The 25760-nt window shown below is 41.4% G+C and overlaps 1 protein-coding gene across 7 annotated transcripts in view; it reads right to left on the bottom strand.

Moving 5' to 3' along the window:
* The window catches only part of RABGAP1 (RAB GTPase activating protein 1), a 177957-nt gene that overhangs the window by 9899 nt on the left and 142298 nt on the right, over nt 1-25760 (bottom strand). For 6 of the 7 annotated variants that reach the window (XR_008424338.1, XM_053908265.1, XM_019421198.2 and 3 more), the window contains 7 exons: nt 25560-25634; nt 21813-21938; nt 21069-21212; nt 18843-18884; nt 18464-18592; nt 6673-6765; nt 6126-6236 (listed from right to left, as the gene is read on the bottom strand). Coding sequence is in view for 6 of the 7 variants with exons in the window: in XM_053908265.1 (XP_053764240.1) it covers nt 6126-6236; nt 6673-6765; nt 18464-18592; nt 18843-18884; nt 21069-21212; nt 21813-21938; nt 25560-25634 (720 nt within the window). In the remaining variant the exon portion in view is untranslated. Of the gene's footprint in view, nt 1-6125; nt 6237-6672; nt 6766-14558; nt 14613-18463; nt 18593-18842; nt 18885-21068; nt 21213-21812; nt 21939-25559; nt 25635-25760 lie in introns of those variants that run through there. The other variant, XM_053908268.1, reaches the window with a different exon arrangement.

Here is a 25760-nt window from a genome sequence, read left to right as displayed (position 1 = left end):
TAATTGATACTAACCAATTCACAGGTCAAAGAAAAAATAAGAACTGAATGAAAATAAAAACAAACCTATCAGAATGTGTAGGATGCAGCTGAAATAGTGCTTGAGGGGGATATGTAACTTTAAAATGCTTATTTTAGGAAAAAAGGGGTCCAGGGGCGCCTGGGTGTCTCAGTTGATAAGCTTCTGGCTTCTGCCCAGGTCGTAATCTCATGGTTCCTGAGTTCGAGCCCTGTATCAGGCTCTCTGCTGTCAGCACAGAGCCTGCTTTGGATCCTCTATCCCCCCTCTTTCTCTCTGCCCCTTCCCTGTTCACATGCTTTCTCTTTCTCAAAAATAATAAATTAAAAAAAAGGGTTTTTTTATTTTTATTTTTAAAAAATGTTTTTAACGTTTATTTATTTTTGAGACAGAGAGAGACAGAGCATGAACGGGGGAGGGTCAGAGAGAGAGGGAGACACAGAATCTGAAACAGGCTCCAGGCTCTGTGGGGTCAGCACAGAGCCTGACGCGGGGCTCGAACTCACGGACCGCAAGATCATGACCTGAGCCAAAGTCGGACGCTTAACCGACTGAGCCACCCAGGCACCCCAAAGTTTTTTTTTAAAGAAAAAGAAAAAAAGTGTCCAAAATTAATGATCAAGCTTTCCCTTTTAAGAAGCTAGAAAAAGAGGGGTCCCTGGGTGGCTCAGTTGGCTGAACGTCCGACTCCGGCTCAGGTCATGATCTCGCGGTTCAGGAGTTCAAACCCCCTATCAGGATCACTGCAGTCAGTGCAGAGCCCACTCTGGATCTTCTGTCCCCCTCCCTTTTGCCCTTCCCCCACCCATGCTCTCTCAAAAATAAACATTAAAAAAAAAGCTAGAAAAAGAGCAAACTAAACTAAAAAAGAAGTTAGAAAAAAAAATAACGGAAAGGAGAAATCAATGGAACAAAACAAGCAGAAACAAAAGAAACCAAAAAGTGGGTTTTGAAGAAATCAACACACTTGATAAATTTCTAGAAATGTCAAATTAAGGGAAAAGAAGACACAAATTCATTCCATATCAGGAATGAAAGACAGACCATCTCAGTAGATCGTATAAACATTAAAAGAAATACCAATGGAAATACCAATGACTTTGCCAATACATTAGATAACTGACATGATTATGTTACGTGAAAGACAGAAATGATGAAAGTAGACACATGAAGAATTAGAAAATTTGAATAGCTCTGTGTCTGGAAGTAAACTGAATTCATTATTAAATAATTTCCAAAGAAAATTCCAGGCCCCCATGGCTTCACTAGGTAAATCCAAAATTTAATCAAGGAAGAATACTACACAAAGGCCTTAAGAAAACAGGAGGGAATGCTTCCCAATTTATTTTTGAAGGCCATCATTACCTTGACACCAACACAAAATTAAGGAAACTCCAGACAAATATTCCTCATGAACACAGAAATTTTAATACAAATAAAAATCTGAAGGGAAAAAAAGGAAACCCTAAATTTCCTCGGAATGCAAGGCTGGTTTACATTAAAAAATCAAATTATGTCACCATATTAACAGAATTATGAGAAATAGTAAATAATCATCTTAACAAATGCAGGAAGAATAACAAAACTCGACACCCATTCATGACAAAAACTCAGCAAATAGGAAGAAAGGAGAACTTCCTCAACCCAATCTCTGGAAAATCTACAGGTGACACCTGGGACACGGCAACAAGGGAGCCTCATTGGGAGGGGGCCTCTCCCGTTCAACACTGTTCTGAAGATCCTGGTCGGTGCAGGAAGGCAAGAAAAAGGCCTAAAGACTCAAAAGGAAATAAACTGTCTTTATTCCGAGATGAAATGATTGTGTATGTGGAAAACCCTAAATAACAAACAAAAATAGCTATTAGAATCCTAAGCGAATTCAGCAAGGTCACAGGATAGAAGGTCATGTAATCAGTTTTATTTCTATTTTTAAATTTTAAATATTTATTTAGTTTTGGGAGAGCACGAGCAGGGGAGGGGCAGAGAGGGGGCAGAGGATCTGAAGCGGGCTCTGCACTAATGGGCCGACAGCAGTGAGCCCGATGCGGGGCTTGAACTCACGAATCATGAGATCGCGACCTGAGCCGAAGTTGGACACTCACCAACTGAGCCACCCAGGTGCCCCTAATCAGTTTTGTTTCTAGAGATTAGCAAGAAATTATTGGAAAATGCATTTAAGAAAACAATATCCTTTACAATAAATTTAAAAATGTGCAAGCCTTGTTAACTGACAACTAAAAACAATGCTGAAATTGAAAAAGACCCAAATAAATGAAAATTATAACCTATTCATGGATTGGAAGGTTCAAATACTATTTAGATGATAATTCTCCCCAAGCTGATTTATACATTCAGTGCAACCCTACTCAAAATCCCAGAAGGCTGTTATTTCTAGAAGCTGACAAATTGAGTCTATTAGTTATATAGAAATGCAGATGATAGAAGAACCAAACTGTTTTTTAAGAACAACAAAGAGGATTCCCAAGACCTGATCTTCTGATGGTGAAGCTATAGCAATGACGACCGTGGGGTTAGCATAAGGACACGCACATAGATTAATGGAGCAGGTATGGAACTGAGGAGACCCATACACACAACTGATTCTTGACAGGCCCAAATAATTCATTCGGGAAAGGTTCACAAGCTGCTCAAGGTCACAGATATAATGCTTAGTGCAGCCAGAATCCAAATCTCAGCAGGAGGGCTCCCGAAAGTTTCCCTCTCACTCTGACGCTGCGCTCAGTGCAGACAGCAAGTGTGCCAGAGGGGACTCACTGTTGGCCTTGTGCCAGGTGCCTTGCACAATGTTAGATCTGGGTATTACTCCCGGGCCACAGAGGAGAAAGCATGGCTGGGGTCACCTAGGGACCCAGTAGCTAACTAGTAATTTCCATATTAACAAAAGTGACAGATGAGGAACAATAAAAGTGACATAAAACATCAACTGGAAAAGTGTTCTGGAAACCCGGTAAGTCACATACCATAATTTTACTCTGGGATGCAAGAAGGGAAAAGCTGAAGACAATGAAGTTCTTTCAAAAACCTTACTGAGTACCTGAAGGCCAAAACCAAAAAAAGGGGTGAGAGAACACCACAGCCCTCCCTTCAGAACCTCAGTTGGTTTTCAGTGACGATTCAAAAGAAACGAGAAGACAGACTTGTGGGAAGGTCTGTCTTAGTGGAGATGGCTGACACTACAGGATGGGACCTCAGTTTGATGTTCAGGGCCCTGCTCCTCTGAGCCAACTTAGGAATGTGAGCTCTGACGTCAGGCCATCTGGGTTCCAATCTGAGGGCTCTGGCACTGACTGACAGTGGGATCCATGTCCGACAGTTTACCTCTTTTGCCTCAGGTCTTCACCAGTAAAATGGGGATCAGCGCTCCTGCTGTATCCCTTGGGCACTTTTTGAGATGAGCACTTTTTGAGATGTTGTATGGAAACCAATTTGACAACAAATTTCATATTAAAAATAAATAAATAAATAAATGGGGATCACACTTTATCCCTGACATGACATGGGTTGTTTTGAGGATCCGAGAAGACAGTAAGTAAAAAGCACTTAGGGCAACGCCTAGAAGTAATTAAGTGCTCAAAAAAGGTTTGCTGTTATGTATCACTATCTATGGTTTTGATGTAGTTAATGACATCAAATCGTACCTTCTCGCTCCTTATTTATGTACCTATTTTTTAAAGTTTATTCCAAGGGGGGAGGGACGGAGAGGGGGAGAGAGGGAGAGGGAGAGAGAGAGAGGGAGTAAGAGAGAGAGAGAATGAATCCCAAGCAGGCTCTGCGCTGTCAGCACAGAGCCTGACACGGAGCTCAATCCCACAAACGGTGAGACCAAGACCTGAGCCGAGATCAAGAGTCAGATGCTTAACCAACTGAGCCACTCAACCAACTGAGCCCCTCAGGTGCCTCTCTTTTCCGTATTTATTTTGGAGACTGTGGCATTGTAGAAAAGACTGGGGCATTCCAATTAGATGGGCCCGGGTTGGGTTCCTGGCTCCGCTTCCTCTGGGGCGCTTCCATCTCTCTGAGTCTCAAGTTTCCTGATTGTTAAAAAAAAGTCCTCATCCATAAATGGGGCTCATGAACCCTCCTCAGAAGGCTGAGACAAGGTTATGAGATACCAGAGGTTAGCAAAGTGCTTATCACAGTGCCTATCATACGTGATCAGGAAATGGGAACTCACATCATTTTTAACTATTTCTCACTTTGGTATCAGGAATGTTAAAGGACCTAGTTCTTTACTATGTCAGGATAATACAACTTGAAAAAAGGTTTATACCTTTACCTTTTTAGGGGCAAGCTTCAAGAACATAAGAAGTCTGTGATCCACCTTAAACAGGGGCACACCAGTGTGATTACTGGGCCTGTCCAATGAGAATGCAACAGCTCCAAGCAAACATCCACCTGGATCCTAGCTTAAGTTGCCTCTTCATATCATTCCTTTGTGGAACACAGAGCTCCTACCCAGGACCCGTCTTCTTTGGTCTTTTTCACCTCCTTTCGGCATGATCTCCAGCTTCTGTGGAGCCGCCGCAGGTGTGCGCTGTGGCCCTGCTTCAGCAGTTCCTGCTCAGTGTAACCCAGCTCCCTCCATGCACTTGGCAGAAAGGCCTGAACAGGGAGGGGATGATTCTATTGTGTTCCTGCGAAGAACAGAGGGCATGCCGGGAATCTGCACCATAGGGAGGGGACTCGAACCTGATGGCCAGACTGTGGTAAACCAAAAGACAGTAAGAGCTCTAGGTTCCGGTTACTGAGGGCTAATGACCTTGAAACCGCCTCCCTGCAAAAACTGGAAAAAGGAGACTTCCCAGTTACATGCAGCTTTGTGCAGCTGCCAAGCAGAGGCACTGACACTGCCTGTGGCGAATACTTTGGTGGCGCTGTTCACACACACCGAGTCATGGCATTCTCACTGTCACGCTACTGTTCTACCTCTGCACATTTTACTCTACTTGGAAGCAGTGTAATTGCTACTAGAATACAGGTCTGTCCAAAAATTTTTACTCCATTATTCTATTTCTAAAGAGAATAAAAACCAGTATGTACTGCCGTCTCACTCTCTCATCTCACTTGTGAACCACTTTGAGAAACTAATGAAAGCATGGACTTTCAAAGAAAAACAGAACACAGCATTTTCATACATATTTGGTGGATGTCAAGGACCCCGTGAAGTTCATAGATCTTATGGGGTTCAACATATCATGTAAGTCCCCTGGGAACCCTCAACAGCCTGAGCCTTCTCTAGAACCTCAGGAAACCAATGAGCAGAACAGTAATCTTAGGAGCCTGACAAGGAAATCTGAGTCAGATGTTGGCAAACTACAGTTCATGTGCCAAATCCAGCCTGCCACCTATTCTTGTAAATAAAGTTTTATTGGAACACAGCCACGCTCATTCCTTTACTTACTGTCTACGGCTACTTCTGTGCCAGTGGCAGAGTTCGACGTTGCAACACAGACCATATGGCCCACAAAGCCTAGACTGTTTACTATCCATCCCTTCACAGAAAAAGTTTGCCAACTTCTGACCTAAACGACATATGAAAGACTATACTTGTTCAAGGGGAGGCTTATAGTATAGAAAATGGACAAATACCCTGCCAGGAAAGCCATCACCGTGATCTTTACGATTAGGAAAAGCAAAGAAAGAACATCTGCCAACTGAAATTACTGGTGAAATGGCAAGCTGCTGAGGCACTGAGCCTTATAACCATCAGCAATGCTTCTTCAACAGGCACCTAACATGCAGGATAACAGAATCTCTTCTCAGGGAAGGTAAGTAAATTATAATGATTAAATGCTCCTGCCAATTGTGAGGGCATACAAATTAGTCACAAGGCCTCTTATCAAACAATGATGGGAAAGGAGTTTGAGGGCTGCCTGTTTGACAAGAACGTGGGAAGGAGGGCTTAACTGAAAACCCCCGAAGGGAAGGAGGGAAGCAGTAGTGATAAGAGCAAGTGGTATCACAGGAAGGACACTTTGTAGGTGATGTGTTAGGACAATAAATACTACCATTCAAGGACTGCACTCGACGAGGGGAGAAGCCAAGAGTTTCAACAGAATCCATCCCTTCTGCCAAGTAAGACTCACGTTATCCAGGTCCTTGCGCAGTGCAATCTTGCTGGTTACCAGCTCGTGGGCTAAGTCATCATTTTCCTGTTCCAACCTCATGTTAGCTTCTTGTAGACGCCGGTTCTCTCGCTGAAATGTAGAAAGAAACCAGTCATACAACATGTAGAAATGTGATGAAAATGACAATTTCTCAGGCCTAACCCTCAAAACTCATTTCTGAGTCCTATGGAAATCATGGGAGGAGTGGCTGGTCCTAACGTGCTGGCAACCAGCACTTTCTTCTTTTCTGTCTCTGGTGAGAAATACCTAACTGGTTCCAGTGACTCTGTCAAGCAGTTACTTCAGATTAACTGTGACAGAAGTCCACTGAACTGTGACAACCCAGGCAGCTGGCTTAAAGCACAACAGATCTTACTTTCCAATTTGCAAATTCAAACTGAAACTTGAACCCAGAAGCAGTGGAACTGAATTTTAAAAAGAACTCAACAAAGCTAGTTACAGGCACAATCATATGCAAGGGAAGCCTGAAAGGTCTTCACATCGCCCGGGCCATAAGCAAACCAACCTCAAATCGCTCGATCGGGTCTTCTTGTTGGGCCTGCTGTTCCCTCATGGTGTGATATTCTTTTTCATATTTTTTCAACTTCTTCTGACTAATCTGTAGGATAAACCACAGCACAAATTAAAAAGTATCAGAAGTGGTGAGTGTCTCAGGGCCTGCACTGAAGACCAAGACCTCTGCTGACCTGAGCATCTCCAGTCACTCCGGGAGTGGTGTTTCCTATTTGCGGAGGGGAATCATCGCAGCGGAGCGTAAGCTCAGGACACAGATTTCTTCATCACTAGGGTCTAGGGTTCTGCTCGGGATAATGGCTTCCTAAGATTTTTACTAACAGTATTAGAATGAATACCCTGTGATGACCCTTCCTACCTGAGTTCTGGGTCCTGTTGTTCCTAATTGCCACTTTCTTCCTCCACCATTTTATTTCACACATACCAGCACTACCGAAAGGTGCTTTCAATCTGTGACCTCAGGACACTTCTACAAGATATGGTATTATCATCCTCATTTTATAGGCAAGTTAATGGACGTATAAGGAGATTACATAACTTGACCAAGGTCACTCAGTTAGGGACTGACAGGTAGGGGATTTGAGCCCAGTCAGCTAAACTCCATGCAAAGTCCAAGCTGAACTCACCTTACCATCCTCCCATCTATCACTTTTCCTCTCTACTAGCTCCTGAGCTGCTTTCAAGTAGACACAATTCCCTCTGCCCTTAAAAACACCATTCTGCCGACTACTCTGCTTAGCTGCTCTTTTACCCCATCAAACTACTGTCCTCTTTCTCTCACACTTCTTACCAGCCACTGCAAACCACAGGTGTATGTATACATTTCACTTCCATTGCTTCATGGCCTCTCTTTAGTCTCTCTAAATCAAGCTTTTGTTCTGACTACTCTATAGAAAATACTCTCTTGAAGGTCACTAGTGGTTTCTTTATCACTCCATCCAGTGGGTCATAATTCTCCCCAATTCGACTACAAAGTTCCAGCCTTTCACTCTTTAACATCACCAACGGACTCTTCTTCCCTCCAGGCAATCTTTTTTCTCTTTATTCTCTTGGCTCTCGGTCTACCTAAACAGCTCCCCTACCCTCTTATAGGCCGGTCCTTTTTTTTTTTTCTTCAACCCGAACGTAACCAAGGGCATCCTTTCAAGATGCAACTCTTACACTTCTGTTTGACTCCTTCCTCTAAACCACTAACCCTTTGGTATTTTTTAAATTACACTTTGAAAGACTATGAAATACAAGACATAGAGAAGTGCTAAAATAAATACGTGCAATTTAAGCACTGATTATAAAGCAAATGCTCATTCCTTCCTGAAGCTTCAATAATCAGCACAGTGCTGCTGGCTCACAAATTGGGACTTTTAGCCCCCAGTTCCAGGAATTAGGGATCTCAGAGGTAGGCTCCTCTAACTTCCTTATTTTCTAGACAAAGAAATGGAGACCTAGAAAGGGGGTGGGGCAGCCCCAGTGTGCAGCATCTCCAAATCCTGTTCCATGATTTCCTTTCCATCTTACTTGAGCTGCCCTGGTGTTTCCTCCCATGGACTCTATGGATACTGCCCTCGTCGGATGTTTACAGGTCTGCCTCAATCAGAGCTTATTCCTGGAGTCTGGCTCTTACTACAGGAAGGCAGCCAGGAACATAACACAATGCCCTGGCTGCAGTCTATAGAAAGATGCCCATTAAACACTTGGGGTGAGACCACAAGCTGGAGAGTGACAGATCTTCTGCGGTTTAAGGCCAATGCTGGGGTAAATGTTTTGTGTACATAAGTGATTCACAAAGAAAGCACCTCAATAAAACATCTGTGTGATCAGTAAATTCATAGACAATCTTAACAGATCAATAGTAGAGGAAGAGAAAAGAAATGAGGCTTGTGGGCAGCAAACACTTCCTCCCTGTGTTCTTCGCTGTCAGTCTGGCTAAATGACAGGGAGGACAGTGGATATAAAGCTCCACCTAGTGATTAAAAAAAAAAAAAAATCTGACATAAATCCTATAAAACATTCTCACAAATCTTCAGGATTCTTCAACTTTTCATTCTCATTCTGGGGTAAGGAAGGGCTAACATGTTTCCCCCATAAACATACATTATAAAAGGCTAATTACAAAACCGTTTCTTCTACATTTCCTTACCCCTTATGATAAAGGTCTCATTCTCAGAGCGGAAGGGTTAATTCTGCCTCAGCACTGTAACAGCAGTTACCGTACACAGAGTTCCTGATAGATGTTAAAACCTTTAACACATGCTATCTCATTTGGTTCTGACATTTTCATGACAGGATCCAGGCATTTCTTTATGTACTTCCCACATTTTGCAAGTTTTCTGCCTTGAGCATGATTTATTTTTATAATTAAATAAACAAAATAAATGCTGCTGAAAAATAATTCTCATAATTATTCTGGGCTTCTCTAACATAGAGCTCTCGCTTGTTTCTCTAGATGACGGTCCCCACCTATGCTTCTCAGTCAGTCCTCAGGGATCACCCCTCAGGACTGGACACAAACAGAGCTCCACCATCTTCCTCGCTGGTCCAGAGTTCTGACTTCATCAGTTCTGCTTTGCTCCCAGATTTCTCCTCCTCGCTTGTTCTTGGTCTCCATCCCCCACTTCACCACGTTGCCCCTCACCCCCCACCCCCACCACAAACAAAAGATAAATAAAACCAACACTGCTTCTAAAGGGTTCACAGCCGATCCTGACTTTTGGAGCATGGGCAGCTGTATACCAGAGCCAACCAGTTCAGGCTATGTCTGAGGAATGGACCCCATGAAAAGGCAGATGCCTGATACCTGAATGGGGAACCAACAGGTACCAGCAGCAAAATCAGCAATTCCAGCCTCCTTATTTAGGCTGCACCAACAAGAGATCACCACCTCTTAGCCTGTCTGTCCCATTATCAGTGCCTTCTCCAGGTCAGAACTGTCTCACTCATCACTGTCCCTTGTCCAGGCACAAAGAGAATGCCCAGAAATGCCTGCTAAGTTAATGAGAAAGGACCTCCTCTTTTTTGCATCAACCTTTCTTCTGAATGAAAATAGCAACTGAAGTGAGCACACGGTGCAGGTCTGGTCCCCCTGCCTGGACGGCCCCACATCTGGTTCACTCCTATCCACCTTTCAGACCAGAGCTCTAACGTCACTTCTTGAGTGCCCTTCCCTGGCACCTTCTTCCCCTATCAGGCCAGGTCTTTGTTATTATATATTCTCATAACATCCAGTCAATTCCTCCATGGTACCTGTCCAAGTTCACAATTATTTATTTATGTGCTTACTTGATTGTCTGTCTTCCCAATGGGAAACAAGCCACATCTGTTTTGCTTACCCTGTATCTCTGGTACCTAGCTCAATGCCTGGAACATAAGTGGGACTCAGTAGTCAGATGCTGAACAAATCAAAACCAATGGCTTTCCTTTTAACCTAATAAGGATGCAGCAGGACATTTATTTATCGAACAATTGAGCACTGCCATGTGCGGTGTTCCTTGTGAGGCATTAGTGATACAAAGATGTATATAGGACACAATATGCATGCTCCACAAGGGCAGGGACTCCCAAGTACTGTAAAATTCCTAATGCCTTGGTACACAGCAAGCATGAAAATAATCAATAGAGACACAGTCCTCACTCTTAAAGTCTAAGGTTCATTTTATCTGTCTCTTACTTATACCAATAACATCTAATTGAATTGAGGAAGCAGGGAAGCTATGGAATCAGCCCCAGAGCTCCGAATCATACCTACTATTAGTGGACTCCTATCAGAAGGCTATGGAAACCACAGCATCACACACAGGTATTTTTTGCCCTTAAAGACGCTTAATTTTGAAATTTTTTCTGTTTAAAATGTACTTTCGGGGTGGGGGGAAACTAATAATTTCCTGTGATAAGACTACATTTATAATTTAGATAAAACCAATTTTATATCCCGCTGCAAGTTGTACATTGTTTCTTAACACTGTTAGAGACAGTACTACTTCAAAAGTCTCCTGAAAGCCATGGATCCCATAAAAAAACACAGAAGCCAATTCTGCCCTCACCCTACACCAGCAATAAAGCATTCTGCATACCATTTCAGAAGATCCCTGTGCTCCCTGAGCCACCACAGTCCCAGGTTAAGAAACACTGAGTCAGACAGAAGGTGGAGACTTAGATCATGCCAGTTTGATAACCTGATAGAAGTATGTATTTAATCCCAAACACCTCTTCCTGGGTCACTTGTCATTTATCTATCACAGGAAATGGACGATGCTCTCTCTTAAAACATGTGCTATCTGTCCCAGGAGAGCTGGTACCTGATCTGGTAGAGAAAGTGGAGAAAGTGGAGAGTGGCCGTGAACATGGGTGGGAGGGAGGTGGGACAGTTTGCCACTGAGAACTTGGGCTTTGTAGGTGGACAGACCCAGACTTGAGCCATGGCTATGCCACTGGCTTACTCTGTCAAGGAGGGTGAGTTGCCTTATCTCAGCCTCAGGCTCCTCATCTGAGAAAATTCCAGTAGTCCTTACGGGACTACTGTTAACCAGATTGCATGATATTAAGCATATCAAGAGTTCAGGAGAGTGCCCAACACATGAGGTCTTCTTAATAAAAAGGGCAGCCATTACATGTTATTATTAGTATCTACATTAATGGGGCACCTGGGTGGCTCCTTTAAGTGTCCCAACTCTTCCAGCTCAGGTCATGATCTCATTATTCGTGAGATCGAGTCCCGTGTCAGGCTCTGTGCTGAGAGCTTGGAGCCTGCTTGGAACTCCTGCTCTGCCCCTCCCCTGTTCATATTCCCTCTCTCTCTCTCGAAAATAAATAAACTTAAAAAAAATCTACATTCTTATCTTGAATCAGAGACAGAGTTACCCTCTGAACATGTGTTGCAAGCAACAAGCCATTTAAACAACATCCATTTAACACATAAGAACAGGAAATAGGCTGTGGATAAGAAACAGGAGCTGATTTCCAAGTTTGGCTTAAGAAACTGCTGCAAAGGTCAGAATCCCCACTGGGCTGGAGTCACAAGTGCAGGAGAGATGGGTTGAATATTAGTAGGTCTACATGGCAGGGGTGAAGTATGTTGTGTGAGGGAGTGGGTGGGTATGAAGAGGTCTGGTATATTGAGGAGATCTTGACCCCAAAGTCCTCAATGCTAAACAAAGAAATCTGATACAAGTCCATCTTCCTTTTTTAGAATGCTTGGGGCAGGGTCTTTGCTTTATTTAGTTAATGATTTAAAAACCTGAGATTTACACAGGACTTTCATGATAACAAGATACCTCTACAGCTACTATTTTATTTAATTCCCAAAACAACTGTCTGAGATAGGTATAGTAGGAATTATCACCTCATTTCACTGATAAGGAATCAGGACCTAGTTAGGGAAAGTGACTCATCTAGAGCCAAGGGCCCAGCCTATTAGGTGGCAACAGCAGCACAGGAACACAAATCTGGAGTGACTCTTGTTTCTCATCCATCTCTGTAGCATGTTCAACACTGAGCACATAAGAAAATCTATAAATGCGTGTTGACGTGAACTGGCTTAAGGAAAGCAGACGCCTGGGCAGAGGAGGTCAAAATCGGGCAGGCCAAATGAGCACTGGTGGTGATGATGATGATGATGATGATGATGGTGGGGGTGGTGGGGGTGGTGGTGGTGGTGGTGGTGGTGATGACGATAGTCATCAGGAGAGCAGCAGTTACTTTAAAGGCATCATCTGATTTCCCTCTCTACAACCCTGTCACGTTAAACTACCTTGGGTCACACAGCAGAGGCAGAGCCAGGATGAGAGCCAAGGTCTGCGGGACTCCCAAGCCCGCACTTATAACCACTTGAAACAAATCAACATTCTATTTAATTTCTGAGCCTTCTTATTTAATTTGTTCAAAGAGTTCAGGCTCAAACTCCCTCAAAGATCACTAAATAGAATTAGGCATTCTGGTTCCACCATCAGAGTATTTTTCTAAAATGTAAGAAACAAATTAGTAGCAGAAAACCCAAACAAAGAAAACAACCAAGGAAGACCAGCTTATTAAAATAAAATAAGAAGGTAGCGGGCAGTGCTACCCTTGTGATAACCAGCAAAATTTATAGTTCACTGCAGAGAAAGAGCGCTCATAAGTTTCCTCATGAAATCTAATATAAAAGGTAGGAAACAAACACAGAAGTAAAACTATAGCCTGGTCTAGTCATAAGGAAAACTGAACTTGGCTATACTTAGCTACAACTTTGCCAAACTGACAGAGACTCAGCTTACCCACCATTACATGACAAACATCAGCAAAAATGGACCAATACAAGTGGCTCTCGTCCCATTCATTCACCCCCTCATTTACACCACAGCACAATGATGGTAAGCATTGACTTTAGAGTCTGAAATTCCTGGGATCTGACCCCACCTCTATCACTTACTAACTTTATACCCTTTGGGAGTTTTCTTCAGTTCTCTAAGCTTCAGTATACATGCCTGTAAAATGACCTCATATGATCACTGTAAGGATGAAGTCACTATGTAGACACTATGCAAAATTCTGTGAATAGAGTAAGAGACAAGACTGATGAAGCCGCTGCAATCATAGGGCCTAAGATCCTAACACACACTAACTACACAAATGATCTGAGCAGAGAATGAATTTCAAACTAATTCTGCTATTAGGTCTTAAATAAAAATATCCCCAAGAACAAATACACCCAAATGCCAAAGAGTTTTCTGTTTCTCCAAAGAGCAAATGGTTAGGATTACATTAATTTCAAGATACTGCTATTTGGTTTCTGTAGTGTCTTTTTCTACAGGTAGTTTGAAGTCTTGTACATTCACTTTAAGTCTGAAATAACAAATCCCCACGAAGCAATCAATGGCTCAGAATTCCATCTCACCTTAGGCAGGATTCTACAGTGAAAGGGTCAAATCTTCATTCAGGTTTAATCTAAGAAACTCACCAGCTATCTCTTTTATGGCTCCTACTTCTTCCAAACTAGCCTTACGTATCTGACTTATTCTCAAACATCTCTGTGTAGACATAAAAAAGAAACAAACAAAAAAACAGTTGCTCTCACATACTTCTTGAATTAAAAAAATGCAAGGCCTACAAATTCATTTTTTTTCCAATTTTCTCCCTCTAAACACAATGCATAGTACAGTTATGAGTATGAAAGTGTTGTGGAGCTCCTAGGACCATTCATGATCTCCTGGAACAATCTATTTAAAGTGAAAATCCTGGGGCACCCAGCTGGCTCACTTGGTATAGCACGTGACTCGATCTGGGGGTTGTGGTTTTAAGTACCACACTGGATGCAGAAGATTACTTAAAAATCTTTTTTTTTTTTTTTTTTTTTTTTTTTTTTTTTTTTAGTAAATCAAAGTCCTTTTAGATCTTTTATCAGAAGTGGAAACAGGGGCACCTCGGTGGCTCAGTCGGTTAAGTCAGGATCTCTTGATTTCGGCTTATGTCAGGATCTCACGGTTCCTGAGATTGAGCCCCAGGTTGGGCTCTGCTTTGACAGCATGGAGCCTGCTTGGGATTCTCTCCCCCTCTCTCTTTGTCCCTCCCCTCTGCTCACGTGCATGCATGCGCGCTCTCAAGTAAATAAACTTAAAAAAAAAAAGTAGGAACAATCTATCTCAAGACAATGACCCATAAAAGGGGAGCAACTCAATGGACAAATAATGAGTTCTGATGTATGCTATTAAATTTTAGACTAAGAGCAGAGATCTAAAACTTAAAAAAAAATAAATTATATCAGTTCCATAATAAACTCAGGGGAAAGAGAGAGGAGGGGAGAAGTAAAAGGACTGAAAAGAGAGAAAAGGAGAAAGAGGTAAGTAAAGACAGACAAAGAGAAAGATGTATAGAAAAAAGGAAGACACACAGGCAGAGAGGAATACAGACCTTTTTGAGCAACACACCCATCTGGTGGCCATTTCAGATATTGCCACACCAAACTTAATTCCTGCTGCAATTCTGCAATGAGAAGAGGCAATGCAATGGAGTGGGAAGCTTTGGGAATGTGGAGTCAGAAGGCCTGAGTTCCACTAGGGCTCTTGTCACTGCCCAGATAGTACCAGTTGGCCAAGACTTCTATAAGCCTCAGTTTCCACTTGGAAACCGACTTGGCCTGCATACCTCACAGGGAACTGTGAGGGAGAAATGAGATACCTATAAAAACTATACAAATACCAGAAATTACAACATCAAAACTGTTAAAACACAACAACAACAAAAGTAGGTAACTGTTTTCTCAACTGGCATGTGAGGCAAAGCATTCCTAATTCCCACCTTAATCAGAAGCCACGGTTTTTAAGCAATTAAAAAATAATGTAATGGGATTTCAGTAAGTTACAAAGTCAATGCTCCCTTTCTAAATTCTAGACCAAAGAGTTAAAAAGCTAGTTTCCAAGCCATTCACAAAGCAGGGATCCCCTCTTCCATGTCTAGAGAGGGGACGTCAAAGCCACAGATGATCAGATGCACTTTCTTGCTGACGGAGGCACTCCCACCTCGTGCAGTCCACGTTAACGCAGCGCTCATGACTGAGCTTACAGTGATTTTCCTTATTTTTGAGCTGGCAAATTATCACAGTGACTGAGGTCCTTTGCCAATAATTGGCTCAACTGTTGCCTATATTTCCCTTAATAATTTTGGCATTAAGTATTAACCTACTAGAGTACAACTAATCATTGCTAACTACACTGTATCCCACCTTTTAGCAGAAAAATTTCATTCTCGTGTCCTGGTCAATATGTAGGCTTTTCCACACTGTGGGTCAATTTCAAGAAAGATTACGATCTTTCTCACCGGAGACTATGGGCAAGTAGGGGGCATTATCCAAAGTGTACCCCCACCATGCAGAGTTCTCCAGGACCAGAAGGAATTATGTATCTAGGCACAAAATTTGTGTGCTGTGCAGCACTGTCTATCTTAACTCCTTGAAAGCATAAGCCAAAAAAAAAAAGAAGAAGAAAAAAAAGGAAAAAAGACATTAGACACCTCGAATCTGGCCTATGGAAATAAAGGATTCATATATTATTAAAGTGTTTCAAGGTACTGAAAACCCAAAAGATAAAACCTTCAGCTGGACATTATTTTAAGCCTTGACCAAAGCCATATTAACTCTCTAACTCTTCTTTTCAAAACACCACTTGGTATAAATTCAGCAGCACATTCATTTGTTCACTCGTTCAACTAATTTTTTATGCCAAATCCTGTTCTTATGCTGGGGATTAGGCAGTAAATAAGATAAAGTCCCCTCTGCTGAAGGTTTAGTTCGGGGTGGGGGGAGGGGAGCATCAAATAAAGATCTAAAATAATGTTAAGTAACAATGAATGATATGAGGAAAATAAGACAGGATAAAGAGATCAGGGTGTAAAGGGTTGAGGGAGCAGCTACTTTAGACACTGTAATTAGAGAAGGCCTCTCTGATGGTATGATATTTGAGCTTAAGACTCACTGAGGTGATGGTGACGCCATGTGGACATCGAGAAGAACATGATGGGTGGAGAGACAAGCCAGTGCAGAAGCCTGAGGAGTGAACATGCTTAGCATGCTTGCTGTTTGAGAACAGCAAGGAAGCCAGGTTGTGTAAAGTGGAAAATGTGAGGGGGGAAAGTAGGAGGTGCAATCAGAGAGATGGCCAGAGGTCAGACAGTGCAGTGCCCTGTGCACCAGGGCAAAACCTCTTGAGTTTTATTCCAAGAAACCAAGAAAAAAAAATTGTGGAAACAGGGAGACATGGAGTCTACTGGAATATTCCAGAAAAGAAGTGAAGGTGATGGTTATACTAGGGTGTTAGTAAGAAGGGGAGAAAAGTGATCAGATTCAGGGTGTATTGTGCCAGCGGGGCTGGGATGGACCAAGATGTGGTGAGAGAAAGAGGCGCTCAGAATAAGCAGGGGTTTTGGCCTGAGGAACCACGTTCCAGAACTTGAGATGGGACACGAAGAAAGGAGGTTTTGGAGGGGAGGAAATCATCAGCAAATAATAGGCAGCTTCCTCTCGTGTGAACCAGGCTGAGGTGGAAAGAGGAACTCAGAGCTCACTTGGTTCTGTGCCCTGTGCACAAACCCATCATCCATGAAAATGTTACTGAAAAGTGTTCATTTGATAACTGCTTGAAAAGCCAGAGGAGAATAACCATAGGAAGAGCCATCAATTCTTAAGCCCTTACTAATTACCAGGCACCATCGTAAGCACTGTATACATATTGTAGTTACAATCCTCACATATGAAAGCACTTAACCACAGTCCCTGGCACATGGGAAAATACCATTAAATGTTATCCGTAGTACTTGTGAAGTATGTAACACTTTAAGATGAATAATAACTTTAATAGTTATTTCATTATCTAGAGGTTCTATTTCTTTTTCAAATCCTCAATTCATTTTATATTAGGATATCCACTGTTCCTCAGGATAATAGGTAGGTAGTTTTTATATTTCCTCCTTTCACAAAGAGGTTAGCCATTCCAAGGTCTTAACTTATGCAAATACTCCAGATTCAGCTGCCTCCCAAACACCCAAAATCAACAAGGTTCCTGAGCATTAAAATCAACAAGGTTCCACATTCCCCTGTTTTAGCACTTCACACACACTAGCTTTGAGCTACTGTGATTCAGGTACTTGGGATTTCTTTTTTTTTTTTTTCTTTCAAGTTCATCCAGGTATTTAAACATTTCCTGGGTTATATTTTATTTGCTACCTCCAAGTGTTTAAAGCATGGTAGCTCGAGTCAGCTTAGTCTGACATATAACCAGAACTGGAAGTCTACTGTTATTCTATATATCAGGAAATTGTGCCTTAAACAGATAAAATAACTTCAAATTCAGATCTGATTTCAAGTCTATGCTCCGGTCAGCAGACAATGGAATTTCTCCTACTCATATTACATTAATACAAAGAGATGCTGCCTTTTTTTAAAAAAAAATTATAGGGGCGCCTGGGTGGCTCAGTCGGTTAAGCGTCCGACTTCGGCTCAGATCACGATCTCGCGGTCCGTGAGTTCGAGCCCCGTGTCGGGCTCTGGGCTGATGGCTCAGAGCCTGGAGCCTGCTTCCGATTCTGTGTCTCCCTCTCTCTCTGACCCTCCCCCGTTCATGCTCTGTCTCTCTCTGTTTCAAAAATAAATAAAATGTTAAAAAAAAAAAAATTAAAAAAAAAAAAATTATACAAATCAGGGGTCCCTGGGTGGCTCAGTCAGTTAAGCATCCAACTTTGGCTCAGGTCATGATCTCACAGTCTGTGAGTTCGAGCCCCACATCAGGCTCTGTGCTGACAGCTCAGAGCCTGGAGCCAGCTTCAGATTCTGTGTCTCCCTCTCTCTGCCCCTCCCCAGCTCAGGCTCTTTCTCTCAAAAATGAAAAAAATATATATAAAAATTTTTTAAAAACTATACAAATCATAAATGCCACTGAAAGTGATGAAAAGGAGTGAGTTCCCTTCATTAATTATTAGTTTCATTTCAGGGAATTACTGACCATAACAACAAATATTGAAAGTTAAAGGACAACATAGAAATCACGAAACCAGAGTCCTGCCACCACCTAGCAGCAGGACTCTTTGTGTTTTACTATATCTTCTAAATAAGGATAATAATTCCATTCCTAGAGTTCAAAGGTTGGGAGAGGCAATGAGATTTGATGCACAGGATAGACTACGTAAGAGAATATTTGGAAACAAATACAAAGAAAACATTATTATTATTACTACTACTAATGTATTGTAAATGTTCATAGTTTGATCAGGAATGGTGAGACAGTAACTGAACAAAACAGTCTAAATTGATGCAAATGTTATTTTACCTTCATGCTGCAAGCTAATTCCATTAGCTTTTTCGCGTTTTCTTCTGAGCGATATCTCTTCGGAAGCTGGACCCTGAAGAACTTCAAGGCACCTTCAAAATCTGTCAGCAGCAAGTCGTCCTTGGAAGTCTTGACGAAAGAAAGAAAACACAACCATGGACAGAAAGAGGTCTTGGCTATGAAGATGCACAAGAAGCACTGTATAACACGAGCACCTTTACAATCCCCAGAAGATACTTCTTAGCTGTTGCCCGAGCCACTTGCCCATTAGCTGCTGTCAGGGTCAGGGCTACAGCACAGCTGCTTAGAATGAGATCGAGACCAAGATCCTGCAAGTGCTGGACAGGGGATGTAACTCAATTTACAAATAAATGTGTACCTTTAATAATCCAAGGGCGACATTAAAAATAACACTTATTCCCTGGAAGAGAAAACACAAAAAGAATATTTTCAGTGTTCATATCTGGACTATTCAGCTGTCTGTCCCCAGAATGCCCCACAGTTTAAGATAAAGTATAAAAACTTAAGTAAAGAAATGGAATAACTTGAAAATATCTTGGACAATAATAATTACAGGTCTGCTACTAAAAAACATCTTAAAACAGACCCAGTCTCCCAATCTTCTAAGAACTTTTTTTTTTTTTTATGTTTATTCACTTTTGAGAGAAGAGAGAGACAGAGCGTGAGCAGGGGAGAGGGAGGACACAGAATCCGAAGCAGGTTCCAGGCTCTGAGCGCTCAGCACAGAGCCCGATGTGGGGCTTGAACCCACGAACTATGAGATCAGGACCTGAGCCCAAGTGAGACGCTCAACCGACTGAGCCATCCAGGCGCCCCAAGAGAAGAAATCTTTAGCCCTATTCTCACATTCAACAAGAACACTTTTCCAAAGTATTCTATGCTTCCCAACCAAAACATAAGAGTCATAAAATTGTGATCTCTCAGCAAATAACTGCAGGTGGCCTTTTCCCTTATTGTGTGCTGCCCCGCTCCAAATACAGCAGTCATTCTGTGTGTGAGCCCTCTACCCCAGAACATAATCTGCTCAGGGCTCCCTCCAACCTGCCTCTCCCTCAGCTACCACTTTGGGAGTGCCAGGAACAAAGAAAAGATAAGAGGAGGCACTAAGACCTGCTAAATTCTTTAAGTTTCTGGACCTCAGTTTCCGTAACTAATGTTCTCCCAAGGGTTTTCTAAGCTAATTAGCTGAAAAGTTTATTTAAATTACTTGGCATGCCAGGAGGCCCTTAGTAACTACTTAAAACAAATGGTTGTTTATAATACTGAAAAACTATAAATCTTAAAGGGTTGACTGAGACTAGGAATTGGTTACATAAATTATGGTATACCCAAAGAATGAGATATTTGGTAGCAGGTAAGAATAATGGCATATTTGGTAATAGTGTATCTTACAGTGTTTCAAGCTGGGTAGAAGGCAGAAATTCTTCAAGGGATTTTTGTATGCCTTGAATATGGCATAATTAAAAAGAAGGAAGGTGCAGATGTGTGTCTATAAATGTTCAAATACATGAAATGAAAAGAGGTTACCAAATAGCATATATAGCATAATATTTTAAAATATATACCTACAGAACCATAATGTACATTATTACATAATACTCCATATGAAAAAGTTATTCTATATAGAAATAACACATGTAAATCAATAAATGCACACAAAAAGCTGAAAGAATAGACACCAAAATGTTAAAAGAGTCACTCTCTGGAGAGTGGAATTAGAAGTATTTTTAGAACTTTTTGCTTGTTTTCTAGTTTCTGTAATAAACATATATTATTGGGGTGCCTGGGTGGCTCAGTTGGTTAAGCATCTGACTCTTGATTTAGGCTCAGGTTATGATCTCATGGTTGTTAAGATTAAGCCCCTCGGCAGGCTCTGCTGACAGCATGGAGCCTGCTTGGGATTTTTTTTGTCCCTCCCCAGCTTGCACACGTGCTCTCTCTTTCAAAATAAACAAACAGACATATATTATTTTGGAAATTAGTTATTCTTTTCTTAATCACCCTGCCAAACCATGCTTGGCAAAGACTATTACTTACTCTAATATCTTTTTTGTTTTAGTAACAGACCCTCCAATTTTTAGCAAATTCCTACCCAGTTTTTAAAAACTCTCCTTTGTAGCTAGATGTGGTCAGGTACCTAAGTTCCTGCCAATAAGAGAGAAATGAAAATTCAGGTGGAACATCTAGGAAGTCTCTTTTAAAGGGGGACACACCCTCCTCTGTCCCCTGACCCTCCCTGTCCCCTGACAGGTTACTGTCAACCTTCTGGTTTCTTTTATGTGAATGAAGAGAACTAAACCTCTACCTTAGTCACTGTGACTTTGAGTTTCTTCAATAAATGCAGCCAAACCTAATACTAATACAAATGTCTAGTAGTGGTTTTCGTTTTTCTTTTCTTTTTTTTTTTAAGCCGAGAGCACCTTTAACAAAACGTGATCACTCGCTTTAACCCAAGGAAGCATTACTTAAATCTGGATTTTTGAGCATTAAAATAAAATAACTAAGAACAAATTCTGTTTTGAAGGAGCCGACATGGGAGAGCACTGTAAACAAAAGCTGAAGTGTTCTGGCCTCTGATACCTACCTCACATAAAAGCAGGTCGATGATATGGAAGACCATGTAGAGAGGGAATTTTGCAGTGAAAAGTGTAAGAAACCACTGGGAGGCATACATGTGTGCTTCAAGGCTTATATCCAGGAAGTGGTTGTACAGGTCAGGGATGTATTCCTGAAATAGCAAACTAATTAGTTTTGGGCACATATGCAGCTGTTCAACTCCCACTCATAAATCTGCCAGGAATAGGCCAAAAAAGTCACATATTTGTGTTTTCCTACAAACCTCCAAAGTGCTCAAAAGAACACTTATCATCAAGTATTAAGCAGGCACTTGGCTCTCTTTTCTGGTCCACAAACTAGTCTCGAGAGGAATCCCCAAGACGGTGACAAATATTTGGAATGAAAGTTTTTCTTTCCAAGTTATGAAATGTTTGGGAAAGTTTGTTTCACTTTTATTATGCTATTCCTAACCAGTCAGCTTCAGAGCCTTGGCGGATATTTCTTGATTTAGTTTGCTATGTTAAAGTCCCCCACAAAGTCATCTGATCTTTTGGGTGTTTATGAGATTGAAAAACCAGCTCACACCCATTCAGGTTCACACCTTATTAATCTTGGCATTGTCATCACATAGTGAGAAATGAAAAATATAAAACCAGTCCTTAACGTTGGATGGCTAAGGCAACCACCACTGCTCCCTGGCACCAATTCATGGATCCAGCTCTCCCCAGTCCCGTACTCTTAGTGGCGAATGCAAGCTGGTTTCTCTTTTTACCTGCATGAGTCGCTCCAACTGGTAAAATTTGCAATGCAAATCTTCAAAGTTTTGCTTGAAAAGTTCCCTGAGACCATAGTCAAACATGATCTTGACCAGAACACTGAATGCCTGTTCTTCAGGCATCTGTAACAGACAGGGAATGGGGTGGGGGTGGAGGTGGGGATCACAAAACATATACAGAAGTTTTCTCAGTATGTTTAATTCATCCTTCCAGCCCTATCTAAATACTATGACATTTAGTGATATGTAGTAACTCAGGTAGTTGTGTTTTACTACATTCATTCCCTCAATAAAGAAATATTAATGATGCCTATTCTGTGTCAGATACTGTTCCTATCCTCCAGAAGTTTCCCATACAATCAGTGTAGAGTAAGCATAATATGAATTAGGTAGAAAGATCAGTGGGGATCCAAGAACAAGAAGGCCCGAGTCTGCCTGACGGAGCGGAGTATAGGCTTTGCAGGACCGGATCTGAGCTGAGCAGCAATAGGCCGACACACAGTGTAGGTTTCATCTTCTCAAATCATGACGCCTTCATTAAATCATTTTGCCTCCTTAGCTGCTATTTCTTTCTACTGAAAGTGTTTTTCTTCCTCACTGGCCAATTATAGCAGAATCTTAAATATCCTAAGGTTTATTGTAATGCACAAAGTACTAAAGTAATGGTCATGGCAATATATAAAATATTACAAAACCCCTCACCATTCAATTCTATTTATAGATGTTACCCTGTTTATAATAATACCTACATCTTTCATAGCTTGGTGGAAAAACATTTCCCTGAGAACCTGGCAAAATGTCTAGCTTTCAAAACAGAAAAAAAAGCACTGGAAACGTTATTTAAGGCTTGGTGTGATGTAGCAAGCCTTCAAAATGTCAAGAAGGTGGGCGGGCTTCTGTGGAACAAGGGGATGGAAGTGGGCTGAACACAAAAATCAGAGACTAAAGCAGAACTACAGAACAAATTGGATTCAGTAATAAATGATAAAAGCATAGCAATTTATTATTGGAAAAGGTAAGGGCATTTGGGGCAAAGGAGCAGATCTCAGAGGTCTCTATCGTGGAAGGCAATTTCACAATTTTGTCCCCATGCTGAGGGACACTTGGTCTGCCCCAGAGTGGCATTTCTGATGTCAGACAGCACATCTGCTTTTCCTCTGAAACAAGCATTTATCTTAACACAATGGCAAGCAGTACAGAGTTCAAACCAAGACACTGGCGATTTGTCTGGGAAACCCATTTTAAAGAGACTGTGATACCTAAATGGGGGCAAATGTTCTTGGACCGAAGTTGAGAACAGAGACAAACCATACAGGCCTGAGAGACTTTGAGATATCAAGTCTTATTAAAACAACAGAACAGGTGTGTCCAGGTGGCTCAGTCGAGTAAGTGTCCAACTCTTGGTTTAAGCTCAGGTCATGATCTTGCAGTTTGTGAGTTTGAGGCCTGAGTCAGGCTCTGTGCTGACAGTGTGGAACCTGCTTGGGATTCTCTTTCTCCCTCTCTCTCTGCCCCTCCCCAGCTCTCACTCTCTCTCAAAATACATAAACTTAAAAAAAAAAAAAACAACCAACAAACAAAATTTTAAAACTTGTCCTTTTGGCACACCTGAGGTTAAGTGTCCGACTTCGGCTCAGGTCATGATCTCACAGTTTGTGGGTTTGAGCCCTGCGTTGGGGCTCTGTCCTCACACCTCGGAGCCTGGAGCCTGCTTCGGATTGTGTGTCTCCCTCTCTTTGCCCCTCCCCTGCTCGCACTCTGTCTCTCTGTCTCTGTCTCTGTCTCTCTCAAAAAAATAAACGAACATTAAAAAAAAAATTTAAACCTTGTCCTTTTGATGGACATTAATTAGCTTGTCTGTGGTACTCGTTTTGCAATGTAGAGCCTATCAACTCATCAAATTACACACCTTCTGTATGTACACACACACACAATTTTTGTCAATTGTACCTCGATAGAGCTGTGGAAAAAAAACCTGACCTCTTTATTGATGTCACAGCTTTATGATATTTTTACATGCTTACTAATACCAATAAGCTAGGTTCTCACAGTAAGAAGATACAAAGTGGTTTTTGGTTTTACTCATATTACAACCTATATACAAAATGGCTTCAAACTCTTCAAAAGCTTCCCCTTACTTAGAGAAACAAAATCCAAACTCCCTGAGCTGGCCTCCACTGCCCTCCTTAAGCTGGTCTTGTTGACCTGTCCAGTTTCCTCCCCATTCCTCATCACACCCATGATGGTCCAGTCACACTGCCCTTCTTTCGTTCCTTCCATATGCCAAGTTTTCCCCATCTCAGTGCTTCTGCATAGTGTACTATTCCTTTCACTGGGAGTGCTCGACTCTCCACTTTCTTGCTTTTAAAATAGTTTTCTTATTTTCCTAGCAATGTTAGCTTTAAAAAGTTAAACAATACAAACAAGTACAACAGAGAACGATAGATACCGCTTCTCATTTCTCAGTGTTCACCTTAAAGGTTACCTCCAGAGAAGTCTATAATATAAATTAAGGCTCATTTGTTATACTCTTGCATCAAACTTTTTACTATACCTTTATAGCGCCGTTGAGATAATGATGTACTTGTGTGACTTTCTAATTATAACCAGTCAGCTTCACTAGCTCTGTATCCACAAAGATTGGGACCATGTCTACCTTAGTCACTCCTGATCTCTAGCATCTACCGTGCTAAAGATGGAAGTACCCATGAACTCTCTACTAACATCACCTGTGTGGTATTTTTGCCAAGCATTTTAATTTTAAACAAGAGGAAATGATCAGACAAATCAAGAATGTGGAATATTTTACAAGACAACTTGCTTGAATTTTTCAAAACTGTCAAGGGCATAAAGCACAAGAAAGGCAAGGGGAGGATAGTTTAGATTAAAAAAAATAAAGAGATAGGACAACCAAAAGCATTGCTTGAATTGTCACTGATCTTGGTTAGAAAAAAAAAAAAATTATAAAGGACTTCACTGAGTAAACAATTGGGGAAAATCAAATGTGGATTGTGTGTAAGACATTACTGAATCAATGTGGAATTTCTGGATGTGACTACAGTATTATGATTATGTCCTTAGGAGATTCATGTTCAAGTATTTAGGAGTGAAGTATGGTGATGTTTGCTACTGATTTTCCAAAAATAACTTCAAAAAATGTTTTTGGTAAAAAATAAAATGCGTGCAAAAAAAAAAAAGATGAAAAGAGACATAGAGAGATGGAGAAAGATGTGTGATAACATATTAATTGGTAAAATAGAACAAAAGTTTATGGGTATTGCACCCTAACCTTTTTTTTTTCAATTTTGCTGTGGATTTGAAAGAATATCAGTAAGGTGGAGGGTAAAGGTCTTTGCTGAATAAATAAATGAATAAAATGGCACTAAAAATAGCCAACTTCTCTGCTTTCCACCTCTAATACAAAGATCCCCCAAATAAATACTAAAGAACAGTCTACCTTACAGAATATAAAATGTCCCTAAGAGTTCAACCGAGACTATCCAATCATTCTAGCAATAAAAATGAAATCTACCCTGTACTAGTTTTCAACACTGTCATTTATTCTTACCATGTTTCTCTTCCATGACAATGTTACATTAATTTAAGGTAAAGGTTTCCAGATACAGGAGTCAAAACTCACGTACCAGGGTCTGGCCAAAACCAATGTAAAACCATGCTCGAGTCTAAGGCTAGTATAAGCTGAGGCAGCTCATGTGTAAATCGTAACAGAAACCTAATACTTACATGGAGAAGCAGAACAGCAGCGAGAAATGACTGGCCCTGGCAATAGCCAATCTCTTCATCATACACAGAATATGCCTGGAAAAAGAAAAAACACAGGAGGTGTAAATGAATGTAGTCACTCATGGGCCATACTTGCCCTACAGGACTCTGAACATAGGAACCTAGAAGATTCCCACATTCCACTATGGCATTTTGATGGTC

This window comes from Panthera pardus, unplaced genomic scaffold (assembly GCF_024362965.1).
Source record: "Panthera pardus isolate Hobbes unplaced genomic scaffold, ASM2436296v1 HiC_scaffold_20, whole genome shotgun sequence".
NCBI lineage: Eukaryota > Metazoa > Chordata > Mammalia > Carnivora > Felidae > Panthera > Panthera pardus.
Note: the sequence above shows the minus strand (reverse complement) of the source record. Positions and strands in the feature narration are given on the sequence as shown.